The sequence below is a fragment of the Stigmatopora argus genome, chromosome 11 (genome assembly GCF_051989625.1).
Source record: "Stigmatopora argus isolate UIUO_Sarg chromosome 11, RoL_Sarg_1.0, whole genome shotgun sequence".
Classification (NCBI taxonomy): domain Eukaryota; kingdom Metazoa; phylum Chordata; class Actinopteri; order Syngnathiformes; family Syngnathidae; genus Stigmatopora; species Stigmatopora argus.
Window position 1 is genome coordinate 14,426,753 of NC_135397.1, and position 20,111 is coordinate 14,446,863.

At 38.7% G+C, this 20,111-nt stretch overlaps 2 protein-coding genes and 1 long non-coding RNA gene across 9 annotated transcripts in view; 1 reads left to right on the plus strand and 2 right to left on the minus strand.

Moving 5' to 3' along the window:
- Positions 1-790: 790 nt before the first annotated feature.
- otx1 (orthodenticle homeobox 1) lies at positions 791-9,434 on the minus strand. 2 transcript variants are annotated; one of them, XM_077612515.1, is made up of 4 exons: positions 9,144-9,434; positions 7,155-7,373; positions 5,208-5,359; positions 791-2,696 (listed from the first exon to the last, which is right to left on the minus strand). In XM_077612515.1, exons 2-4 carry the CDS (start codon positions 7,249-7,251, stop codon positions 1,935-1,937), a joined length of 1,011 nt encoding a protein of 336 aa, XP_077468641.1. In that variant the 5' UTR covers positions 7,252-7,373; positions 9,144-9,434; the 3' UTR covers positions 791-1,934. The 2 variants fall into 2 exon arrangements, with proteins under 2 accessions (XP_077468641.1, XP_077468640.1); XM_077612514.1 differs by having other exon boundaries at positions 7,155-7,376.
- Positions 9,435-9,536: 102 nt separating this feature from the next.
- LOC144084276 (uncharacterized) lies at positions 9,537-13,560 on the plus strand. The gene is made up of 2 exons (XR_013303759.1): positions 9,537-10,682; positions 12,865-13,560. It is a non-coding gene; the product is annotated as an uncharacterized LOC144084276 (long non-coding RNA).
- Positions 11,370-20,111, minus strand: part of ehbp1 (EH domain binding protein 1) — a 161,797-nt gene continuing 153,055 nt past the window's right edge. For all 6 annotated transcript variants that reach the window (XM_077612511.1, XM_077612513.1, XM_077612510.1 and 3 more), the window contains 2 exons: positions 12,845-12,959; positions 11,370-12,060 (listed from right to left, as the gene is read on the minus strand). In XM_077612511.1, coding sequence (XP_077468637.1) covers positions 11,970-12,060; positions 12,845-12,959 — 206 coding nt within the window. In that variant the 3' untranslated portion in view covers positions 11,370-11,969. The remainder of the gene's footprint in view (positions 12,061-12,844; positions 12,960-20,111) is intronic.

The window sequence follows — 20,111 nt, forward strand, 5'->3', positions numbered from 1 at the left end:
GTTACCATTAAAATCAGTTACCCACCAACGTTAAATAAGAGAAAACGAAAATGGGTTTTATTTTCTGCAAAATCAAAGCAATCTATTTGTTAGTCCATTTATCACAATAGCAATGTTTCCTATTTCATTGTGAATTTTTTGCATGTATTTTCTTTGATCATTTTAAATGTCCTATACTTTTTAATGTTATGATTTTGCTTCAGGACGGCCCAGTGGCGCCAGTGGTTAGCGTGTCGGCCTCACAGCTCTGGTGTCCTGGGTTCAAATCCAGCTCATGTCCATCTGTGGAGTTTGCATGTTCTCCCCGGGCCTGCGTGGGATTCCTCCGGGTACTCCGGTTTCCTTTCACATTCCAAAGACATGCATGGTAGGCTGATTGCACACTCTAAATTACCCCTACGTATAAGTGTGAGTGTGAATGGTTGTTTGTCTCCTTGTGCCCTGTGATTGGCTGGCCACCAATTGAGGGTGTCCCCTGCCTCAGGCCCGAAGTCAGCTGGGATAGGCTCCAGCACCCCCGGTGAGAATAAATTGGTTCAGAAAATGTCGAAAAAAATGTTTCTTTTCTTTTTGTTTTTTTAGGATAATTTCATTTTATAACAGTCCCTGCCCTAGTGCATTCTCTTTCCTGGCTTCCTCATTTTCAAATTGCTGAGTCAGGACATTTTGTCAGCTACACTGATGCTGTATTCATATGAAATTAGACTCATTTACCATCTCTTAATCAGAGAGCAAAAGAATGATTTAAATGTCACTGTAAATTAATGAAGAAAGTCAAGTTGAAAAGGCATTAACATGACTGAAGGAATCTTTATTGGATGAACATGAAAGTGAGGGTGCTTCTTTCCTTTTTTGGGTTAGGGTGGGGGTGGTGGAAATACATTCAACATTTCAGCGCAAGTGAAAAAGTAGTTCTGTTGGCTCCCCAAAGTGATGATTAGCAGAATCAAAATGTTTTTGCCAAGTGCTTTGTTCAGACTTTACCACGAATCCCCAAAACATGTGGAATCCATCCATTTTCTCGAGGAAAAGCTCCCTGCTTCTTGACTTGAGATTCTTTAAAACATCTTTTTTGTTCAGAGTAAAATAAAATAAAAATGTAGTAGCTAAAACAGGACTTTTTCCAGTGGGGGGCAATTTGATCTCTATGGAAACATTTACATTTTTTTCCTTTCGATTTATCTTCCCTCCCAATGTGTAATAAAGAGTTGCAAAAAACACGATCTAAAGGCGGTCACTGGAACTGACCCAAATACATATTTACACACTTTCAGCTCAAATGCTGACTAAAAATTTTCTCTAAAAAGAAAACACAAATAAAAAGGTGTGTGACAAGGTTTTTTTTGATTGATATTCCATACAGCTCAGGTTGTTGTTGCCACCCCCACCCCTTAAAAAAAAATTCTTGTTCATCATTTTTTTTCTTCAAGTCCCGAGTCTCAAGTGTTCAGGTGCCAAGATTTTCAGTTCCTAAGTACGCGGCTCACAAACGCTTAAAACAATGGGACTCCAAGAATTCCAAGTTCGGCACTGTGTTCGGGCTCTGGCAGTCCTGCCTAAAATTTAACGGAAACTTTGAGAGTTCCCAGTCACGATCATTGGGGACCCTGAAACCTCTGGATCAGAGAATTCCTGGTCTGGAGCGTGCGTTGCTCCCAAAAGTTGTGGTTCCCATATTTATTGGTGAGCATTCTCAGTTCAAGCTCTCGCTCTGAGGCATTCGGGAGCTGATTTGCTTTAGCTCCAGATGGGAAAACTCTCCAGTCCTAGAATTCTCGGAGCCACAGTGTTCCTGCTCTCGACAGTTACGGCTTGCAGATAATCAGGAGGCGGATTACCCCTGCTCCTCGAACACTGCACTCTGGCTCGGGAACCCGTTATCGTAACCGCACTCCGGATCTTTTCAGAGCGAGGCTGTTGAACAAAGTCAACAATCACAAAACTTGGAACCTCCAGGAGGTCTGGTCTTTATAGTCCAAGCAGTCCGAGGCGTTGAAGTTGAGTTTCCAAGACGAGGCGGCCGTCTGCTCTTTGTAATCCAGGCAGTCGGATGAGTTGAAGGCCAGTCCGGAGCCTCCGTAGGCCTGGTGCGGGTGATGGTGATGGTGTGGGTGGTGGTGATGCGGGTGTCCCGAGGACTGGCCGATGTGGTGGTGTGGGTGCGCGGACATGGACGAGGCGGCCATCGGGCTGAGCTGGTGGTGGTGGGAGTGCATTGGTGTCAGGTAAGAGCCGCAGTCTACGCCCCCAAAGTAGGAACCAGAGGGGGCCGGGTAGCCCTGCCCGTAACCCGTGGTCTGGTTGTAGGAAATAGGGTAGGAGGCGGCGGCTGAGCCGGACACGGAACGCTGCATGCAGGAGGCGTTGGAGGGTGGGCCTGGTTCGGGCAGCGGGGCTGCCGAGGGAGCGGCGGCCGGAGCCGGAGCGTTGCCCGGAGATATGGCCGGGCTCCAGATTGACGACACGGTACTGATGGACGGGGCCGTGCTGCTGCTCAGCGCCACGTGATTGGACGCCGCCGACGAGGAAGACGACGAACCGGCGCTGGAGACGGCCGGTGGCGTGAACTGGCCGCTGCTCTCGGAACCCGTGCTCTCGCGAGCCGGGGATGACTTCTTCTTGGGGGGTCGCGCCTTGGTACCCCCGCCACTCTGCTGCTGCTGCCGGCACTTGGCTCGCCGGTTCTTGAACCACACCTGCGAGCAGACCCCACGCCAATGATTAGACCCCTTGAGTCCACATTCAGCACAAAGAATATTCTGCAACAGTGCTCTCAAACTGGGGTAATCAGTGGTTCTAAATCTATATCATTTGCAAAATATATTTGATTAAAAACTGCTATTACATTAATGAACAGCTTTTTACTCTTAAAAAATGTTTCTTTGGTATTATTCATTTTTGTCACCAAAATTGTGAACTCTGATTCTATTCAGAATTACTGAACATGAATGGACCACGTTAGAAATCAACAAAACACTTGGAATTTTAGCACTTTGAGGATTAGGCTGACATTTTTACGACAACGTGATAAGGAGAATTTAGACTTTTTGTCTGCTACGTATTAGTTTGTTATCAAACCTAGATGGGTTTTTAACATTAGGGGCCACAATAGCTTATACATATCGGTTAAGTTTTGTTTTGTTTGTACTAACTAGATGGCATTTGTGGAAATAAGCCAAAACAAGACTTTCCTATCAATGTAATGAGCTATTTTAGATATTTTAAACATTTTTACAGTTTTTTTAATACTCAAGTTGTGCCCCAAGAAGCAAGGTTTTTATTGTTTAACATAGATCAGTCTGGAAATAAGCCCTAAATAACCACAACTCCTGACCACTAACTCTTCACCAGCCCACTGCTTTTACATTTTCATTTACTTCTTTAATTATTATATAACTTTGATTTTTTTTTATTATAGGTTCAGCAATGTGAATCCCTTGTAACACTAAAAAGAAGCCAGGAATAACACTACTGAAGCCAGTTTATCAACTTTTGACGTTTTTACTTTTACACCCAGTATGCAGTTATTTTTAATTGGCTGCTATTGACGGCGCTAGACGTCCAATCCATGTTAGCTGGGAAGTATGGCAGCAAGTGATCACTGTCAGACCTTCCAGTCAACATGGATTGGCCTTCTATTGCTGTCAATGGCACCTAAATATAAGTATGTCGTCCCAGTTTGAATGAATGAGCAGGTCATTAATTAGATATAAATATTAACATATATATATATATATATATATATATATATATATATATATATATATATATATATATATATATATATATTTATATTTTAAAACCTGGTTTCTTGATTGCATTTTAATTTAAAAAAAAATGAAGAGTGGCAAATAACCTGTAATTTATAAAAAGCTTCAATTACAATCGTTCTCCTAATTTAAAATGTGTTTCCCTTTTAAATCAAAAAACGTAATAACTTGCAAATTATATTTGTCATTAATGCCATTTTATTTATTAGTTAGCAACATTAGAGTGTTGTGAGCCATGGGATTGTATTTATGTTTTTATTCATCTTAATTGTTTCTTGTTGATTTTTCAATGTATTTATTTTAAAAAAAAATACAAATAGTACATGGAACGTGATGTCCATGCATGCCAATGCCAAATCTTAATGAGGCTACATATTATAACATTGTAATTGCACGAATTACTTCTTTTTTGTTGTTTGTTTTGTTTATTCGTTTTTTTCCTGCCTTTCACGTCCAATCCATTTTGACTTAAGCGGTCTTTTCGCTTATTGCCGTCAATGGCACTCAAATGTGAACAGTCACAGCCAGTCTTTCGGGTTTAAATGAATTGGACGTTTGCCGCAATCAATGGAATGCAATTAGTTAAATACTTTGAGAAGTTGGGGGGGGGGGCATGCTTTAGTGGTGGGGTTAATATTAGTGTTAAAATTAATAACGATTAAGCATTGGGGCTTAATCGTTATTAATATTGTTGTTGTTGTTGTTAATGTTGTTATTATTATTAATGGTAGTAGTCGTTAGTAGTAGTAGTATTAGTGGTGGTAATAGTAGTAGTAGTAGTATTAAAAATGTTTTCATTCATAAATTCATTGATTTTCAAATGACATTCAAAAGATGTATAAAAATTAAGAATTCATTATTTAAAAATATTGAATAATGATAATCTTTTTGTTATGACCAAAAACATTCACTTCCTTTGTAAAGAGTTAAGTGTCAACTTTTGAAGAGCTGTCCACGAAAGGGTTAAATGACCGAAAATGGTCAATCGAGTAAATCTTTTTATCTCGATAATGTCTGGCAATTAAATAAATGCATTTCTAAAACGATTAACACAAGAAACTATTTATGATTAAATTGATTATTAAACTATTATTGCTGGTAAAAGCGTGACGGCCATTTTCTTGCATAGGTAATGAGGCACCTTGACTCAAAATGGCGACGCTGATTTGGGGAACAAGTTGAGACGTCTTTAATTAAATGCGCAAAGTCAAGCGCGGACACTTTCAAGTCGTCGACAACATTTCCCATTTGCTCCCAAGTGATTTGAAGTGACAAGTGAGCATAATTAATGCGCTCGTAAATCAAGTTAAAGTGGCCGCCTGTCGGGCTAATGAATTCGCCTATTTTGCGAGATAGATAGATAGCATCGAGTCAATTCTTTTTTTTTTTCTATGTTAAAAGTGTCACGCTCAATATCTTAATGGAGTGAGGGGCGACCTGGACGCGGGATTCGGGCAGGTTGATTTTGAGAGCCACCTCCTCCCGCATAAAGATGTCCGGGTAGCGGGTCTTGGCGAACAGGGCCTCCAGGATGTCCAGCTGCGACCGCGTGAACGTCGTCCGCTCGCGTCGCTGCTTCCTCGGCGTCGCTTCAAAGGCAACACAGGGGGACACACACCCATAAATATCTTCACATTTGCCCACTGTTCTTTCACATATTCTCTTTTTGGAACACTTGACAAATAACATGTGTCACTTTGCGGAGAGGATTTGACGTGGTTAAAAACACAAAAGCGACTTATGATGACGTAACATTTTGTCCGAAAAACGGTACGTATATATTCATTTTGAAGTCAACTTTCCCACCCAAGGTTGATTTGTACGTATAAAATGCAATCCAATGATAATAGAATAAGTAGAAATACCAACTCTTTATGCACCACAATTATTAATTTCAGTCCAGTTTCAGTCAAGTCCAGTTTTGCATTTTTTTCTTTTTTTTTGGCATTTGGGACTTTAGCCCAGTGGTCCCCAACCACCGGTCCGCGAGCTACTTAGTGCCGGTCCGTCAGAGTAAAAATTAACGTTTTCCTCCTACTTGACATGAGAAAAGTTAAAATAATAATAATAATAATAATAATAATAATAAATAAATTCTATTATGCTTAGGCCTTTTTTTCTCTTAAATTGTCACCCTCCCCATTAGCTGGTCCACGAGAAAATAGAAAGCTTTACCGGTTCACGGTGAGAAAAAGGTTGGGGACCGCTGATTTAGCCCACCCCAAACTCGTGATAAAACCTTAACCATGACACACTTATGTGTAGAAGATCGTTTCCCCCCTTTATTTTAGCAATCATAATAAATTTGTGTGATTATAAAAAATACTATTATGAATAAACAGGTACATTTACAACTCGAAAGGTGGTTTTGGAAGGGAAAAACTTCTGGGGCTCATTTTTGTGCCCACTTTTGCAATCAGGTAACAACGTAAAAACATTGAGGACCGAAAACAACATCAGTCATTTTAATTATTTATCTATCTATTTATTTATTTATTTATTTAGAGCAGTGTTTCCCAGGTGTGCCTTAAGAATTTGCAAGGATTCATAAATTGTAATATTCAAAGAGGATAATCTTAATACTATTACAAGATTCAAATCGTAAAATGTTGAAGTTTAAGTACATTTTGTTGTTTTATGTAACGTGAAACGGAAGTTGTTTCACGGGCTTCAACTTTTGTTGACAATAAGTCTGTGTGACCACAAAAATTCTCTTTGCGTAATGTTAAGATTTCGATGTAATATTGGAAGTAAAAAAATAAAAGTCGTAACGTTAGGAGATTTAAGTTGTTCTCTTATTTTTACATTACGTGGAAACGGAAGTTGTTGGGTTTCAAGGGCATCAACTTTTGACGAAGTAAGGTCTGTATGAGCACAACATTGCTTTTATTGGGAGATTAAAGAAATATTGGGAGTAAAAGTCATTAAATTATGAGGTTAAAAACGTTACATTACTTATTTTTTAACTTTATAACCCGGACGTTGTTCAGGATAAACTTTTGTTGACAATAGGTCGGTGTAAAAATGTTGGAAGATTTTGGAATCGTTTTTGGAGTTTATATGATTCCTGTTGATAAAACTTGAACGAGAACGACTTTTTATCGTTAATATCAGCGATATAGTTTTAAATTTGAAGATTTTTAGCCGGCGGTGTGACTTGACATTTTTCCAACGCAAAAAGTTGGGAAACACTGATTTAGACGATAAGTATCAGGTGAGATAAATTACTCGCTGCACCTGAGTGCAATTTCCTGTTTTTTTTCTCCAAGTGAGAAATATTTACATGTGATTAATTGCCGTTAAAGGATTGTAAAACGCTGTGTGTCTATTTTTGAATCAGGTGGAAAAGTCAAAAGGAAGGCTTGCACGTGACAAAGTGCGTACCAGGGTATCCCACGGAGGGGTGCAGGAGGTCCATGGCGGCCCCGCTCAGCCCCAGGCCGTTGACGGCGTAGGGAGGCTGCTTGAGGTAGGACATCATGCTACAAGCCGCCGTGCTCACCGCGGCGCCGCCCAGCTCGGCCCACTGGCTCGCCGCCGCAGCCGCCGCCGCCGCCGCCGCTCGGCCCCGGGGGTGCTGCAGCTTGCCCTGACGTGGGGCCCCTGCTGAAAAAAAGTAAGAATTTCTATTTTAAATTCACTTCATAAATGTCATTTTGGTTGCAACTTAAGATAGAAATCAGACATTACAGAATAAATTACATCTATTATTCAATTTAGGGTAAATCAAAAAGGGAAAGTGGTTAATGAGGTAATGGTTAAGAAAAAGAAAAAAAATGATTTATTTATTTAAGAGTCTGGACGTCATATGGTAAAAGTCAATTTTAACAAAAAAATTTTAATCAATAGATTGCGAATAAAATTAGGGAATTGCAAATCTTTCAAATTGAAGAAACACGCATTTTAAAAAGTCAGGAATGTGAAAGTATTCAAAACTGTTTTGCTAAAAAAGTTTCTTTTCAGACCGCAACAGAAATAAAAAAAACGGTCTATATGTAAGTTGTTTTCAATTGCTCAGCCAAACAATTAAAACGTACATAAATACAAAAGTTCATTAACTGTATTTGTTAAGTACAGTTTTAATGTTTGAATGTCTAGAAATAGAATCACACATTGTAGAATCGAGGAAGCAAATGCAATAAAAAAATAGTTATATTTATTTCTTTTTACGTCCTCGGGGGAACATCTTGACTAAATATTGACTTAAATCCGTTTATTATTTGCCAAGCATTTTAGCAACAGGGGGGTTCATCCTATTTGAGATGAAATGGAGCTGAAATGTCCCAAAAGATTTTTCCTGTGTTGTCTTTCTTTATAAATTCAAATTAGTCAGATTTCTTATCAAGCAGCAAACAACCAAAAACAATTCCAGCCACAATGAAGTCTCACACATTATCAGTAAGAGCAAGTCAGCTTCCACACTTAAAAAAAGTTCCCTTTTCGTTTTTCAAAAATACTTTATTGCCTTTATTTTTAGATCGTTCAAAATTCACGTTTCTGGGGGGGATCTTTTAGGTATTTATTTATTTTTAGGTGAAATACATTCAGTCACACTGGAATATCATTTAACACAAATTTATTTATTATTTAACACACCCACTGAGTGTGTTCAATGTTGACTAGCAACACAATTCAACCAAATAAGGATACAGTAACTAATTAAAAAATATATATATTTCAACCCTTGTTCATTTCAGGTTCATATTATAAATTGAATGATGCAAGATATAAACTTTTTTTTCTCACAGCACAACTCCGTTATATTTAAATAATCGCTCAGGATTTGTATTTATATATTTATTTATATTCAGGCGATATCTATTTCTATAAGAATCATTGGAAAGCAATTATTGTTTTTGTTTTGTAATTTTAATCAATGGTGACAATCCGGGAGCCAACAATAATATTAATGAGTATTTAAAAAAGATATAAAAGATAACTTGAGCCTAGTTTTATTTGCAGAAACCACATTTATAAGAATTGACCAAAAATATATGTTGATCCTTTTCTCCTCCAAACACAATAATGACAGCAAATATTTAAAGTGGAATCAGTAAGAATAAAGAGAAAGATATATAAATACAAATGCAAGAAAATAAAGCGTAAATTTGCATTAGTAAATATTGTCTTTTTAACAAGATCCACATCATAACTTTATAGAAACTCAGTGTCAAAAGTGAATTTGGACCCATTTTGTATGAAGTTAGACACTTGGATTAAACATTGTAAGTCATTTTATCGGGAAAAAAGTCTTCTAATCGGTAAATGCTCGTGCCACAAAGCGATAACGTCAAATAAGAACTTTTTGACCTGATTTTAAAAATGCATTTATGTCAAAAACTTTGCGGGAAAAGTAGTCGAATTTGACGTCACCTTGCTTGTCGGTGTCCTGACTTTCTTTCTCGTCCCCGGCAAATCAAATGTAGTCAAAGTATCCGGCAACAGCGACGGCGGCAGCAGGAAAACACGCAAGCCGCCCTAAAGTCGCTCTCGTTGGGCTCGAAAAGCGCTCGGCATATCGGCGAGCCAAAACTCTGGAAGGGGTCCGGCGGGTCCTCCGTCGTCCGTGGGCCGAGGAGAGCGTCGCGTAGCCGGGTTAGCGCTTGAGTTGCGCGCCGGTGCTTGGCTGAGGCTAATGGAGGCCTTCTGCCCGCCCCGTGCCTCTAAGAGAAGGCTGACACCTGCCGGCCCGTTTGCGCCAGCCAATGGGAGAGGCACTTCCGCATAAGAGACGGGCGTGGTGGCCAATGCGGAGAGCGGATACACGTCAGGGTCACGCCTACTCTGGCTCTCAAGCCCCGCCCCTCTCTCTCTTTCTCTCTCTCTCTCTCGCTTCCTTTCCTCCGAGGCCCTCCTGCGCTTGTTGTCGTCGAAAACACATTAGGCGTTTTAAATGTTTATTTTTTCGTTGGTTTAATATTTTAGTTGTCTCTTTTTCATATTAAAAATAAAAAAGTAGATTTAAAGACTGCGAATATTAACATTGCTTCACAAAAACCAAAGCAACTAACTTTTTTTAAATGCAAATTGATATCGAATGTCGGAAGACTAGTAGCTTTTTTTAGAAAATAATAATGCATTAGTATTCTTTTTTTCTATAATTTAAACATTTTGGTGTGATTCTTTTTCAAAAGAATGTTTCTGAAACATTTTTTAATAACTCTTTCTATAGGCTCGAGTTTTTTGTAGGGAGTGTTTCACGTTTAAATTTAAAATAAACATTGAATTAATCCATTTGGGCGTTTATTTTCTCTAACGCACACGTACACGCACGCACAAGCGCACACACCATCAAATACGCTCGGGGCAGCCTCATGAATATTAATGAGCTCTAATCCCCATTTAGAATTACATTTGAGGACGTAAAGTTGAATAATAAGGGAGCACCTTGACCGCAAATCACACACATACCATTTAGATAAATAGAATCATTTCATAGAGTACAAGAAGAAGAAAAAAATGTTGTGAAAATGACTTTGAAATGTTGCAGAAGGCCCTCCATAACGACCCGATTTAAAATACTAATAATAATCCGGATCTTTCTCTGAATGCTTCAAAAAGAAATTAAATGACACAAATGTGCTTGTTTCTCTTAGTATATGCTTCTTGTTGTAGCAGTATCAAGTGACCAGGCATCTTTTTATTTGTCTAATCCCAAATTGTGCCCGAATTCCTTTCTGGGCCGCTAAATCTGGGGATTAAAGCGAGCAGGAGGCGGAGGAGGAGGAGGAAAAGTTGCTCCCTCCATCCCTCCTTCATCCATCTATACTTCCATAAATCCATCCCCAGTATGGAGCAGCAGTAGTCCACTGCAAGTGATGTTGGACATGGACGCGGGGCCCGTGGGCGCACGCCTGGGATGCTTTGAACTCCAACGACATGATTTGAGGGATTTGCAAAATCGACAGGCAGGTAAGCCTTTTCTTTTTTCCCCCAACTCTAGCTGGAAATGAAATGTTTCCATGTTGTGAAATTGCATCATTATGAGGAGGAAAGGGGAATATTTGGACGGCATGCTTCATCATCAAAAAAAGTGCCCTGCCCCCCCCCACTCCAAAGTCCACTTTTAATGGATCTATTCTTTTCATTTTAATCCGTGATGTGACAAGAGCCATAAAACAAAGTCAAGTGGGGCCGATTAAAAATGGGGAAAGTTGGAAGTAGAGGAGGAGGAGGAGGAGGAAGAAGAGTTCTGTCACTCTTCATTTGCTCCGATTCTGTAAGAGAGACATGAAGGCGGAAGGGCGGAGGGGAAGGCGGGGGAAGCCGAGCAGCACCAGGCCGCCACGCAGCGCCTCCTCCCCGGCAGAGCTCGCCTCGGCGTGCCGGGGGTAATGGAAGTCTCAAAAATTCCGCTTTTCCAGTATTAAATAGGAAACGCTTTAACATTCATGCTTTGACTTTTTCCCCTCCATAAATGGAAAAGAACTCCACGTGTTTAAGCCACAGGGGAATTCAAGTAAGGGGCCTGGGGGGGAAATTGTGGTTAAAAAAACAATGCCATCTTTCAAAAGTGAAATGTGAACAATTGGAAAAATGTCACATTTGCGCTTCAGATATTTTCAGTCAATTGAAACAAAATAGTCGCAAGGCATGTAGTGGAGTATGAAATGCACAAGGACTTTATTGAAGGTTGGGTTTGAAGCCTGTGGTATAAATAAAAGAGAAGTAGTGAAAGCTGATTGGAAATGTGGAAGCAAATGTCAATAAATACCAATTCAAACAGGGGAAAAAAGTGATGACAGTTTGACATACAAGCAGCTTATATAGGACAATAAATAATAATACATTTTACACTTTGACTGCACCTCGACTCCCGTAAAAGAAAAAAAGAAAACTGATAAAAAACAAAACTGTTGGGGGAAAAAAAAGACTTTTTGGTAAACTGCTTTCAAGCACAAACATCCATAAACCAATAGGAATTCTGAGCAATTTAAGATATACTACAGTAAAAAGTTGTAATGTGAAGGAAATAAAAAATACAAAGAACATTTTTTTTGGAAACATTTCCTTTTAAAAAAAGTTCACCTCGTCGTCATTGAAAAATCAGATGTGGGAGAAAACATCAGAGATGTTTTGTACCTGGAGCGTTCCCGCGTTTGACTTGCGACACCCCCAAAATCCTCACTAAAGTACCGCACGGCTTTTAAAGCATGAAATTTGAAAAGCATCAGACGAAGCTACGTGTTGTTTACGTTGTCACTGAAGGACACACTTCTCCTCTTTCTTGGCCATCTTGCCTTTGTTCTGCTCCAGCGTTCGCTCCAAGTGCTCGTCCTCCTCCTCGGCCCTGCGTCCCACACACACACACACACACACACAAACACACACACACGCACGCACAAAAAAACAAGCAAACATCAACAACAAAAGCACTACAAAAAAAGGAGCTGCACCCAGAACAGCATCACAACATCAACGTGGCTACAACTTCAAAAACTAGAACCATAACTGAAGCAACCTGAAAAGAAATACCCCCCCCAAAATAAAATAAAATAAAAAATAAAATGGAAAACTCAAGAAAATTGATGTCAAAAAAGGGGAAAAAACAGAAAATTAAAAGAACATAAAAATGCTTTCAAAAATCAAAACTAGACCATAAAAAATAACATGTTAAACGCATTTTAAAGAGAAGAAAAATGTACACAAAAACCAGCATAAAGCTGTCTCTTTATGGCGCTGCATGCAAGTGAGGGTCAAGTATAAAAAACAGCCTCCCCAAAAAACAGAACGTCTCCCTTCAACTGATAAAAAAACATTCCCTGCCTCTTTATGCTAAAATTGGGTTTAGTTTCAACAAATCTATTTAAGATTGGCGTTCCTTTAAGATCATTTACAGGCATGATTTTGATGATTGCTTTCAGAGGAGTTGTTGAATTACAACATTTGGGGGTGCTGCTGTTTTGCTTGGCAAGACCACAGCACCAAAGAACAGAAACAATTCACCCTTCAGTGCCATTGACGGCGATAGATGTCCAATCTGTATGAAATGGGATCCATGTCAAACTCCCAGTTCTAAATGAATTGGACAACTATTGCCGTCAATGGCAGTGCATGTCCCCAAATGAACTCACTCTTTCTCTTGCGCATCCAGGTCTCGTACGAGCGCGTCACGCTTGTTGACGAGCAGGACCAGTTCGTCTAGGAGCAGCTGCTCTCGACGCTTCTGCGCTTCCGTCTTCTGCCAATCTGATTCACCGGAACAACAACAAGAATCATTCAAAAGGTCACCGTCGGATGATGACATCATTAAAAGTGGATTTTCAATTTTTTGGCAGTCAAGGAGGGCTGCATTCCAGCAGATGAAGTCAAATTTGCTGAACTTGCATTTGACAAAGTTGCAAAGTGAAATATTGTTTTACGCAGGCGTTCATTGTTCTCAGGTATTTTATTCATTTGGCACACATTGTGCTCAGTTGCAGTATCATTTCACCAATAGCCCATTAGACTGAATTTAAGCATTCATTGCATTTTTTTGAATGTGGTATTTTTCTATTTTTTTTCAGCATTTTTATTACATTCAATTTCAAATTGACTCCCATTAGAAATATTCATTTCTAATATGAAAGGTGAAATTGTTTTCCCTCCCAAAAATGTTAGTTGCTATTATTTTAGGGACACATTTATTTTTGCAAATATCTTTTTATGGTCAAAAGATTAAAGGGGATTGTATTAGCCATTAAATACACTTTTATTTTCAATTTTCTTTAAAGTTTTAAAAATGTGTTTCGAGTTGTAAATCTAATACAATATAGTTTTGAAATAATAAAATTGTGCTTTTATCTACCAATTATGTGTTCAAGATTTTTTTAAATTTATTTTTCAATTTGTGGTTTAGTTTGTTTGTTGAACACGTTTCACATAAAGTTATATTAAAGCACCAAATGATTTAGTTTTCCTTCTGGTCCCAAAATCTGTTCGTTTCATTTCTGCGTCACCATGAAGGAAATGTTGATCAAGTTTGATTAAACAAATCAAAAAAATATTAGTGATGGCGTGTTACCCCCCGTCCTGTCCCTCCTGCCTCCAGAGGGTGAACAGGAAGGGGCCCCCATGAGTTCCCACGGGGGTTCAGGTAGGACCCCCACCCAAATCCCCATCCGCCTGCCACAGGAGGAGGTAGGTAGGTGAGGGGGCATCCACAGGGGCTCCCACAGAAAAGACACCCTACACACTAACACATTAGAAGCACTAATTCCAACATTTGAATGTCTCACAAAATTCTAATTTGCCATAACATGAATGGAAATTGATTATAAACTGGTTGTACTTGTGGTTCTTGTTTCCATGCCAATAATATGCGCACGTCTGAGCTATCTCCGGATTGGCTCCCATCTTCTCTTTGAAGTCAAGCACTCAGCCAAGTCAACACACCTACAATATTTGTCCTTACGCAATCACCCTTTTGCTCCATTCAGATAAAATTATATAAAATATATTATATATAATAGAAAATTAATAATCAAATTATGGACATGTGCATCTATGTGTATGTATATATATATAAAATATAATATAATAATCAAATTATGGACATGTGCATCTGTGTATGTATGTATGTATATATATTATATATAATATAAAATAATAATCAAATTATGTACATACACATATATATTTACACATATATATATATATATAAACATATACACATATATACACACACATATATATGTACATATATATAATATATATCGATATCTATCTATATATATAATCTATAATATACATATATATATATATATATATATATATATATGTATAAAATTAGCAACACACTTATTTATTAACTTATTTATTACCTATTTATTTATGTCTAAAATGTCTTTTCCTGTGTCTGTATTCTCACCTTCTTGCTACTGTGACAGTGAAATTTCCCAAATAGAGGATGAATAAAGTTATCTAATCTAATCTAATCTAATCTCAAATATTAGATGTCACATCATTACAAGGCATTGAAGCCCGATAGACGTCCATTTGGACGGGAGAAACTGGCAACGACGTCTGTCACCGTCAATGGAAGCCAATAAAAACCGTGTGTAATGCTACCCTTTGTGGGTGTGTGTGTGTGTGTGTGTGTACTGAGTACGGGTTGGGGGGGTACAGAGTTGTCAATCACACGTCTCCAGGTCCCGCCCCTCTCATTAGGAAGGTAAACAATAAAGAGAGGAGATGAGAGACGTGAGCGGAGCGAGGCAGGCTGGGTAAGCAGACACCCGCCAACAAACACAACCCCCCCACCCCTCCTCCGGCATGAGGTTCCACGTAGGGGAAAACCTGGCGCGCCGCTGGCACGCATTTAGATAAAGTCTGGCCGTGCACGGTAACCAAGTGAGTCGGCACAAGGCACACAAGAATGTGCTGCTCCATTCCCCCCAATACACCCCCTCCAGGCAGGCCTGGGTATTCAACCCCCCCCCACACACCCCAACATTTAATGCATTCAAAAGAAAGAGGAGCGCTTCATACAAGTGAGGAGTTGTTGATTTTCGCTTCATAAGAAGCAATACGACTCAGTTTTGTGTTTATAGCTGGCTGACAAAAAGTAGACGAGAGACGCAAAAGGTACAACTGTTGCTTTAAAGCAGGGGTAGGGAACCTATGGCTCGGGAGCCATATGCGGCTCTTTTGATGGTTGCATATGGCTCTTCGAGGTCAAATATGGAAACCCCTGGTGAAAGTACTGCGTCCCGAACGCACCAATAGGAGCATCACGTCGGCACTGTGGCGTTGACACTACCTCTAGCCCCCCTTAAATCTTTTATATTTTTTAAAATTTAGACCTTTCTGCATGCATACTCTCACTGATACTCATTGATTAGCAACAGTGTAGCAATGTTGTCAAAAAACATTCTGAGACTTTTGTTCTTTAAAAGTCACAAAATGCACACATGGTCATTTATATTTCAATTCTGAGTATGGCTCTCAAGGGGTAACATTTGAAAATATGATTTATTTATGGCTCTCTCTGTCAAAAGGGTTCCCGCCCCTTGCTTTAAAGTGAAATACAGATGGAAGAAACATTTCTTGACACAAGAGGCCTGCAATTAATGATATTTTTTTCCTATATATATAAAAAAAATTATGTCCACTTGATTGTCTTGTGTCATTTGTTGTGTTTTGAAAGTCTCAACGGTTACGTATATTTTAAATTCAATTAGAACATTTTTATGAACAAAATCTGTGATGCCAAATCTGTGGTGAAACAAGCAAATATATTAAACAAATTCTGTCCAAATCTTAATTGTACTTTTCTTGAAAAGTGACATTAATTTGATTTGAAAAATAGTCAAGAAATATTTTGGGGGGAAAAGTAATTAAAAAGATCATGCATATCCAATTTTTATGAATTTGAATGAATAAATTTTTAACCATTGTTAGTATTTAATGCATATTATCACTTGCAAAATGTAATTTTTCACATTGTTAACAGATGCCCAATTAGCCTGTTGTTTTCCATTGTTTTCTATTGTTACTTTGACATAAGTTTGTTCTTGGTTTCTGATAAAGTTCAAAATTGCCCTCCGAAAAATGCGACTTATACTCCAGTGTGATTTTTGCACATATTTTTCCTCTTCAACGTGCATTGTTTGACTGGTGCGACTTATATTAAGGTGTGACTTATAGTCCGAAAAATACGGTACTTTGGATTTTGTTTAATGAAAATCATCTGAAAGTTGAAATTCTTATCATTATTCGCTTTTTAAAAAATTCTAATTTGGAAGAAACACTGCTTTTTGATTTCAAAGCATGTGGGTGTATTTGTAAATATTATGTAGTCCACATTACAAACTTAGGTCCTTTTGATGATTTGTTGCAAAATACATGAAATAGGTTTCAAGTACGTGCTGAAAATGGACTTTGGGTGAGAACAATGGAGTACTGAATCTCTGATATATAACAAGCAAACTTTGTCTCCTCAGTTTTTAGGATTTTTTTGGTAAGGCCTAAACGGGGAGTCAGGTGATGCAACATTTCTTTTTTTTTTGGTCCACCTCTAGTGGCCCAGCACAATTGCAGCTCCCTCATTTACTTCTCTATCAAATTGCGCTGAAATTAAATGACAGACCGCCCTCTCCCAAAATACATCACCTGAAAACCGAATTTTCTTTTGCCATAAAAAGATGGAAATAAAAACATCTCTGAACAACACTTAATCTTGTACTATAAGTGTTTCTCAACCTTTTTTGAGCTGCGGCACACTTTTTGCATTGAAACAATCTCAAGGGACTGCACCATCTGAAAATCTTTGCATTGAAAACTTTGTCTATATTAACAATTGTCATTCTAATCAAAGTTTTATCAGCAGCAATCATATAAACCTCCCAAATTATTCCAAAATCAAATTTTTCACTGTCTTTATGTCCCCAAAAGTTGATAATCTGCGAATCCTGAACAACTTCTGGTTTGAGTGATGCAAAAATAAATAATGTCATGTTTTTAAATCCCACAGTTTGATGACTTTTCTCCAAATAGGACTTAAATTACGCAAAAAAAATGTTATGCTCACAGACTTTACATCACCAAAAGTTGAGGCCCTGGAAACCAAACAACTTCTGGTTCATGCTAGAGAAAAATAAGCAACAAAATGACTGTTTCACTATTTGAATATTGTAATAGTATAATCTATAATTTAACGTTCATCATGTTTTGATTTTAACTTTGTAATAATTAAACTCTAATCTCATTATATTCATATACATTTTTCTCTCTGAATATTACATTGTATGACTTCTTGCAATTTCCAGCGGCACGCCTGACCATTGCTTACGGCACAGTGGTTGGGAACAATGTTCCCTCTAATTTTTTGTTTGTCTGGACAGAAAGACAACCTCTCTGAGCACACCGAGTACCGGTGTAAGCAACATCATCATTACTTGCTATGGGCACACACCAGTATCACACCTGCCATAAGCAGGTGCATGTCTACTACACATAAATGATTTAGTAATAATAAAATGTAATGATTAATATCTATGAATGGGCGGCCCGGCGGATGAGTGGTTTGCGCATTGTCCTCACAGCTAAAAAAAAAAAGATTTTATTTTGTGCGCTCCATATGATTTGCTGTGCGCAGAGAAGACGAGAGTAGCGCGCAATTGCGCACGCGCGCATCTTAGAGGGAACATTGGTTGGGAAACACTGCTATAATGCATATGAGTACCAAGTACAAAGGAGCAACACAAATTAACGCAAAAGATAATCGCGGTAATGTTGCAAAAAAGGGAGCTGTTGTCCGATGAACATTTGTTGCCGCGCTAAACACACAGATACATCATGAAAAGTCGCCGATTCGATTGCTTTCCATATTGAGGCTAATCAATGGAGGCCGAGGCGCCGCCCTACCGCCTTACAAAACCCAAATAGATTTACAAACTGTGTGTATGGCGGGATAAGCTCCTGCATAGGATTACATATTGATTTTAAACATATAAAAAAATCTTATCATATCAAAGCGTAACAGGAAAAACTCTGGGACCCGACTATGCATAAATCCCTTTTAGACGCTGAGAGGGTGTAAAACACGCACGCACGCACACAGGTGTGAATGTGTAAGCAGATAAAGAGGCCATCGTGGATCAATTTTGCCGAGGTGAGATGAGACCGTGGCATACAGATGGCATTTCCGCACCTGGCATCGCACCAACACACGCTCTGTTTCAACAGCCACTCACTGTCTATCTAGGAGCGGTGAATGATAATGTTTTGTGGTCATTGACGGCGATGGACGCCCGATCTATCTGAATTGCGAGGGGCCGCCACCCAATGTGTTGCCGCAATTGAACGCCCCATTAAAAAGCCAGTGAGTGTATTTGGTTCTAGTGAAGGGGTGCTATTTTAAATGAACTTTTGCAGAGTCCGTTAGAACTCGGTTAGGGCGATTATTCAATTGTGATTGTTGATGGAGAATTTATTTTTAGAATGATACGGCAATCGACTCTGAGGCAATTAATTGATCAAAAGTGGTGGGAATGTGTTTTGTTTGCTAGTTCTTGAAATGACTAAATTAGGGGAGCCATTTTTCAATTGTGATTATTGATGGGGAAAAATTTTATGACCAATTTGGGGATCCGCACTGAAGCTTTTAATTGATCAAACTTTGTGGGAACGTGTCTTGTTTGCCAGCTGTTAAAATAACAAAATCAGAGGGGCCATTTTGAATGAACTACAGGGTCAGAACACGGCTTGGGCAACTATTTAATTGTAATTATTGATGGGGAAACATTTTATGACCACTTTGGGGATCCGCTCAGAGACTTTTAATTGATCAAACTTTGTGGGAATGTGTCTTGTTTGCCAGCTCTTAAAATAACCAAATCAGAGGGGCCATTTTGAATGAATTTCTGGAGTCAGTGAGAAATCGCGTTGGGCGATTATTTAATTGTGATCGTTGATAGGAGAACATTTTAGGACCACTACAGAGATCCACCCTGAGACATTTAATTGGTGACATGGAGATGGTGGCTAGTTCTTAAAAGGACAAAAGCACTTATTTTTTAAAGATAACCTTTATTCTAAAATGTGGAATAACATGGAAATAAAAACTCAATAAAAATGACTGAATTGGTGAGCCATTTGTGTAAATTCTTTGCATCATCGAGTGAATTAGTAATGTATTTCTATTTTATGTATTCGATTTAACTGTAGTTTACAATAATGTTGGGTTTGATTTTTCAAATGGCGACTACGAAACTATGTGAATGATGAATGTTTCTGTTTTTTTAACTTTTCTGTAGAGATTTTTAAAAAACTATCATTTGTAAAAAAATAAAGTTTAAAAATAGTAAAAAGTAATTTTCAATAAATCACAAATGAAATGATTTTTTTACAGCCTAGCTCTGGTATGTATTTGTTTTTGTATACAGTAATACCTTGACATAAAGTGCCCTGCCATACGAGGATTTTGAGATGCGGGTAAAGAGAAAATATTTACCTTGCGATACGAGACAAATTTTGAGATACGACCATTTGACACAGCCGTGAGAGGCTGCTTATGATTTCAGCGCACCGTCTTTCTCACCACATCTCCCTCAATCAAAGATCTCTACGAGCCCTGGGCGGAGTGTTGCATTTTTTCCGTGTTTTTTTTGCGTTAGTCAGTGCAGAATCAAGGAAACACAATTGGTCCAAAGCAAGCCGGTGCAATGAAGGGTAGTGCAAAGAAAAGGCGTATGATGACAATCGATATTAAGCACGAAATAATGGAAAAACATGAATGAAATACAATGAATGAAAGAAATACATAAAAACATGGGTAGTGTACGCGTGACTGAGCTGGCTCACCAATACGGCTGGAGAAGCAGGAAGTTTGCCCGAAAGCCGCGGTGGAACACATGCACC

Coding starts and splice junctions, on each gene's coding strand:
- otx1 (XM_077612515.1), bottom strand. CDS start 7,251: ATGATGTCCTACCTCAAGCAGCCTCCCTACGCCGTCAACGGCCTGGGG. Junction 5,360..7,154: donor CCCCTCCGTGGGATACCCTG/GTACGCACTTTG, acceptor TTGCCTTTGAAG/CGACGCCGAGGAAGCAGCGA. Junction 2,697..5,207: donor TGCCCGAATCCCGCGTCCAG/GTCGCCCCTCAC, acceptor GTCTGCTCGCAG/GTGTGGTTCAAGAACCGGCG.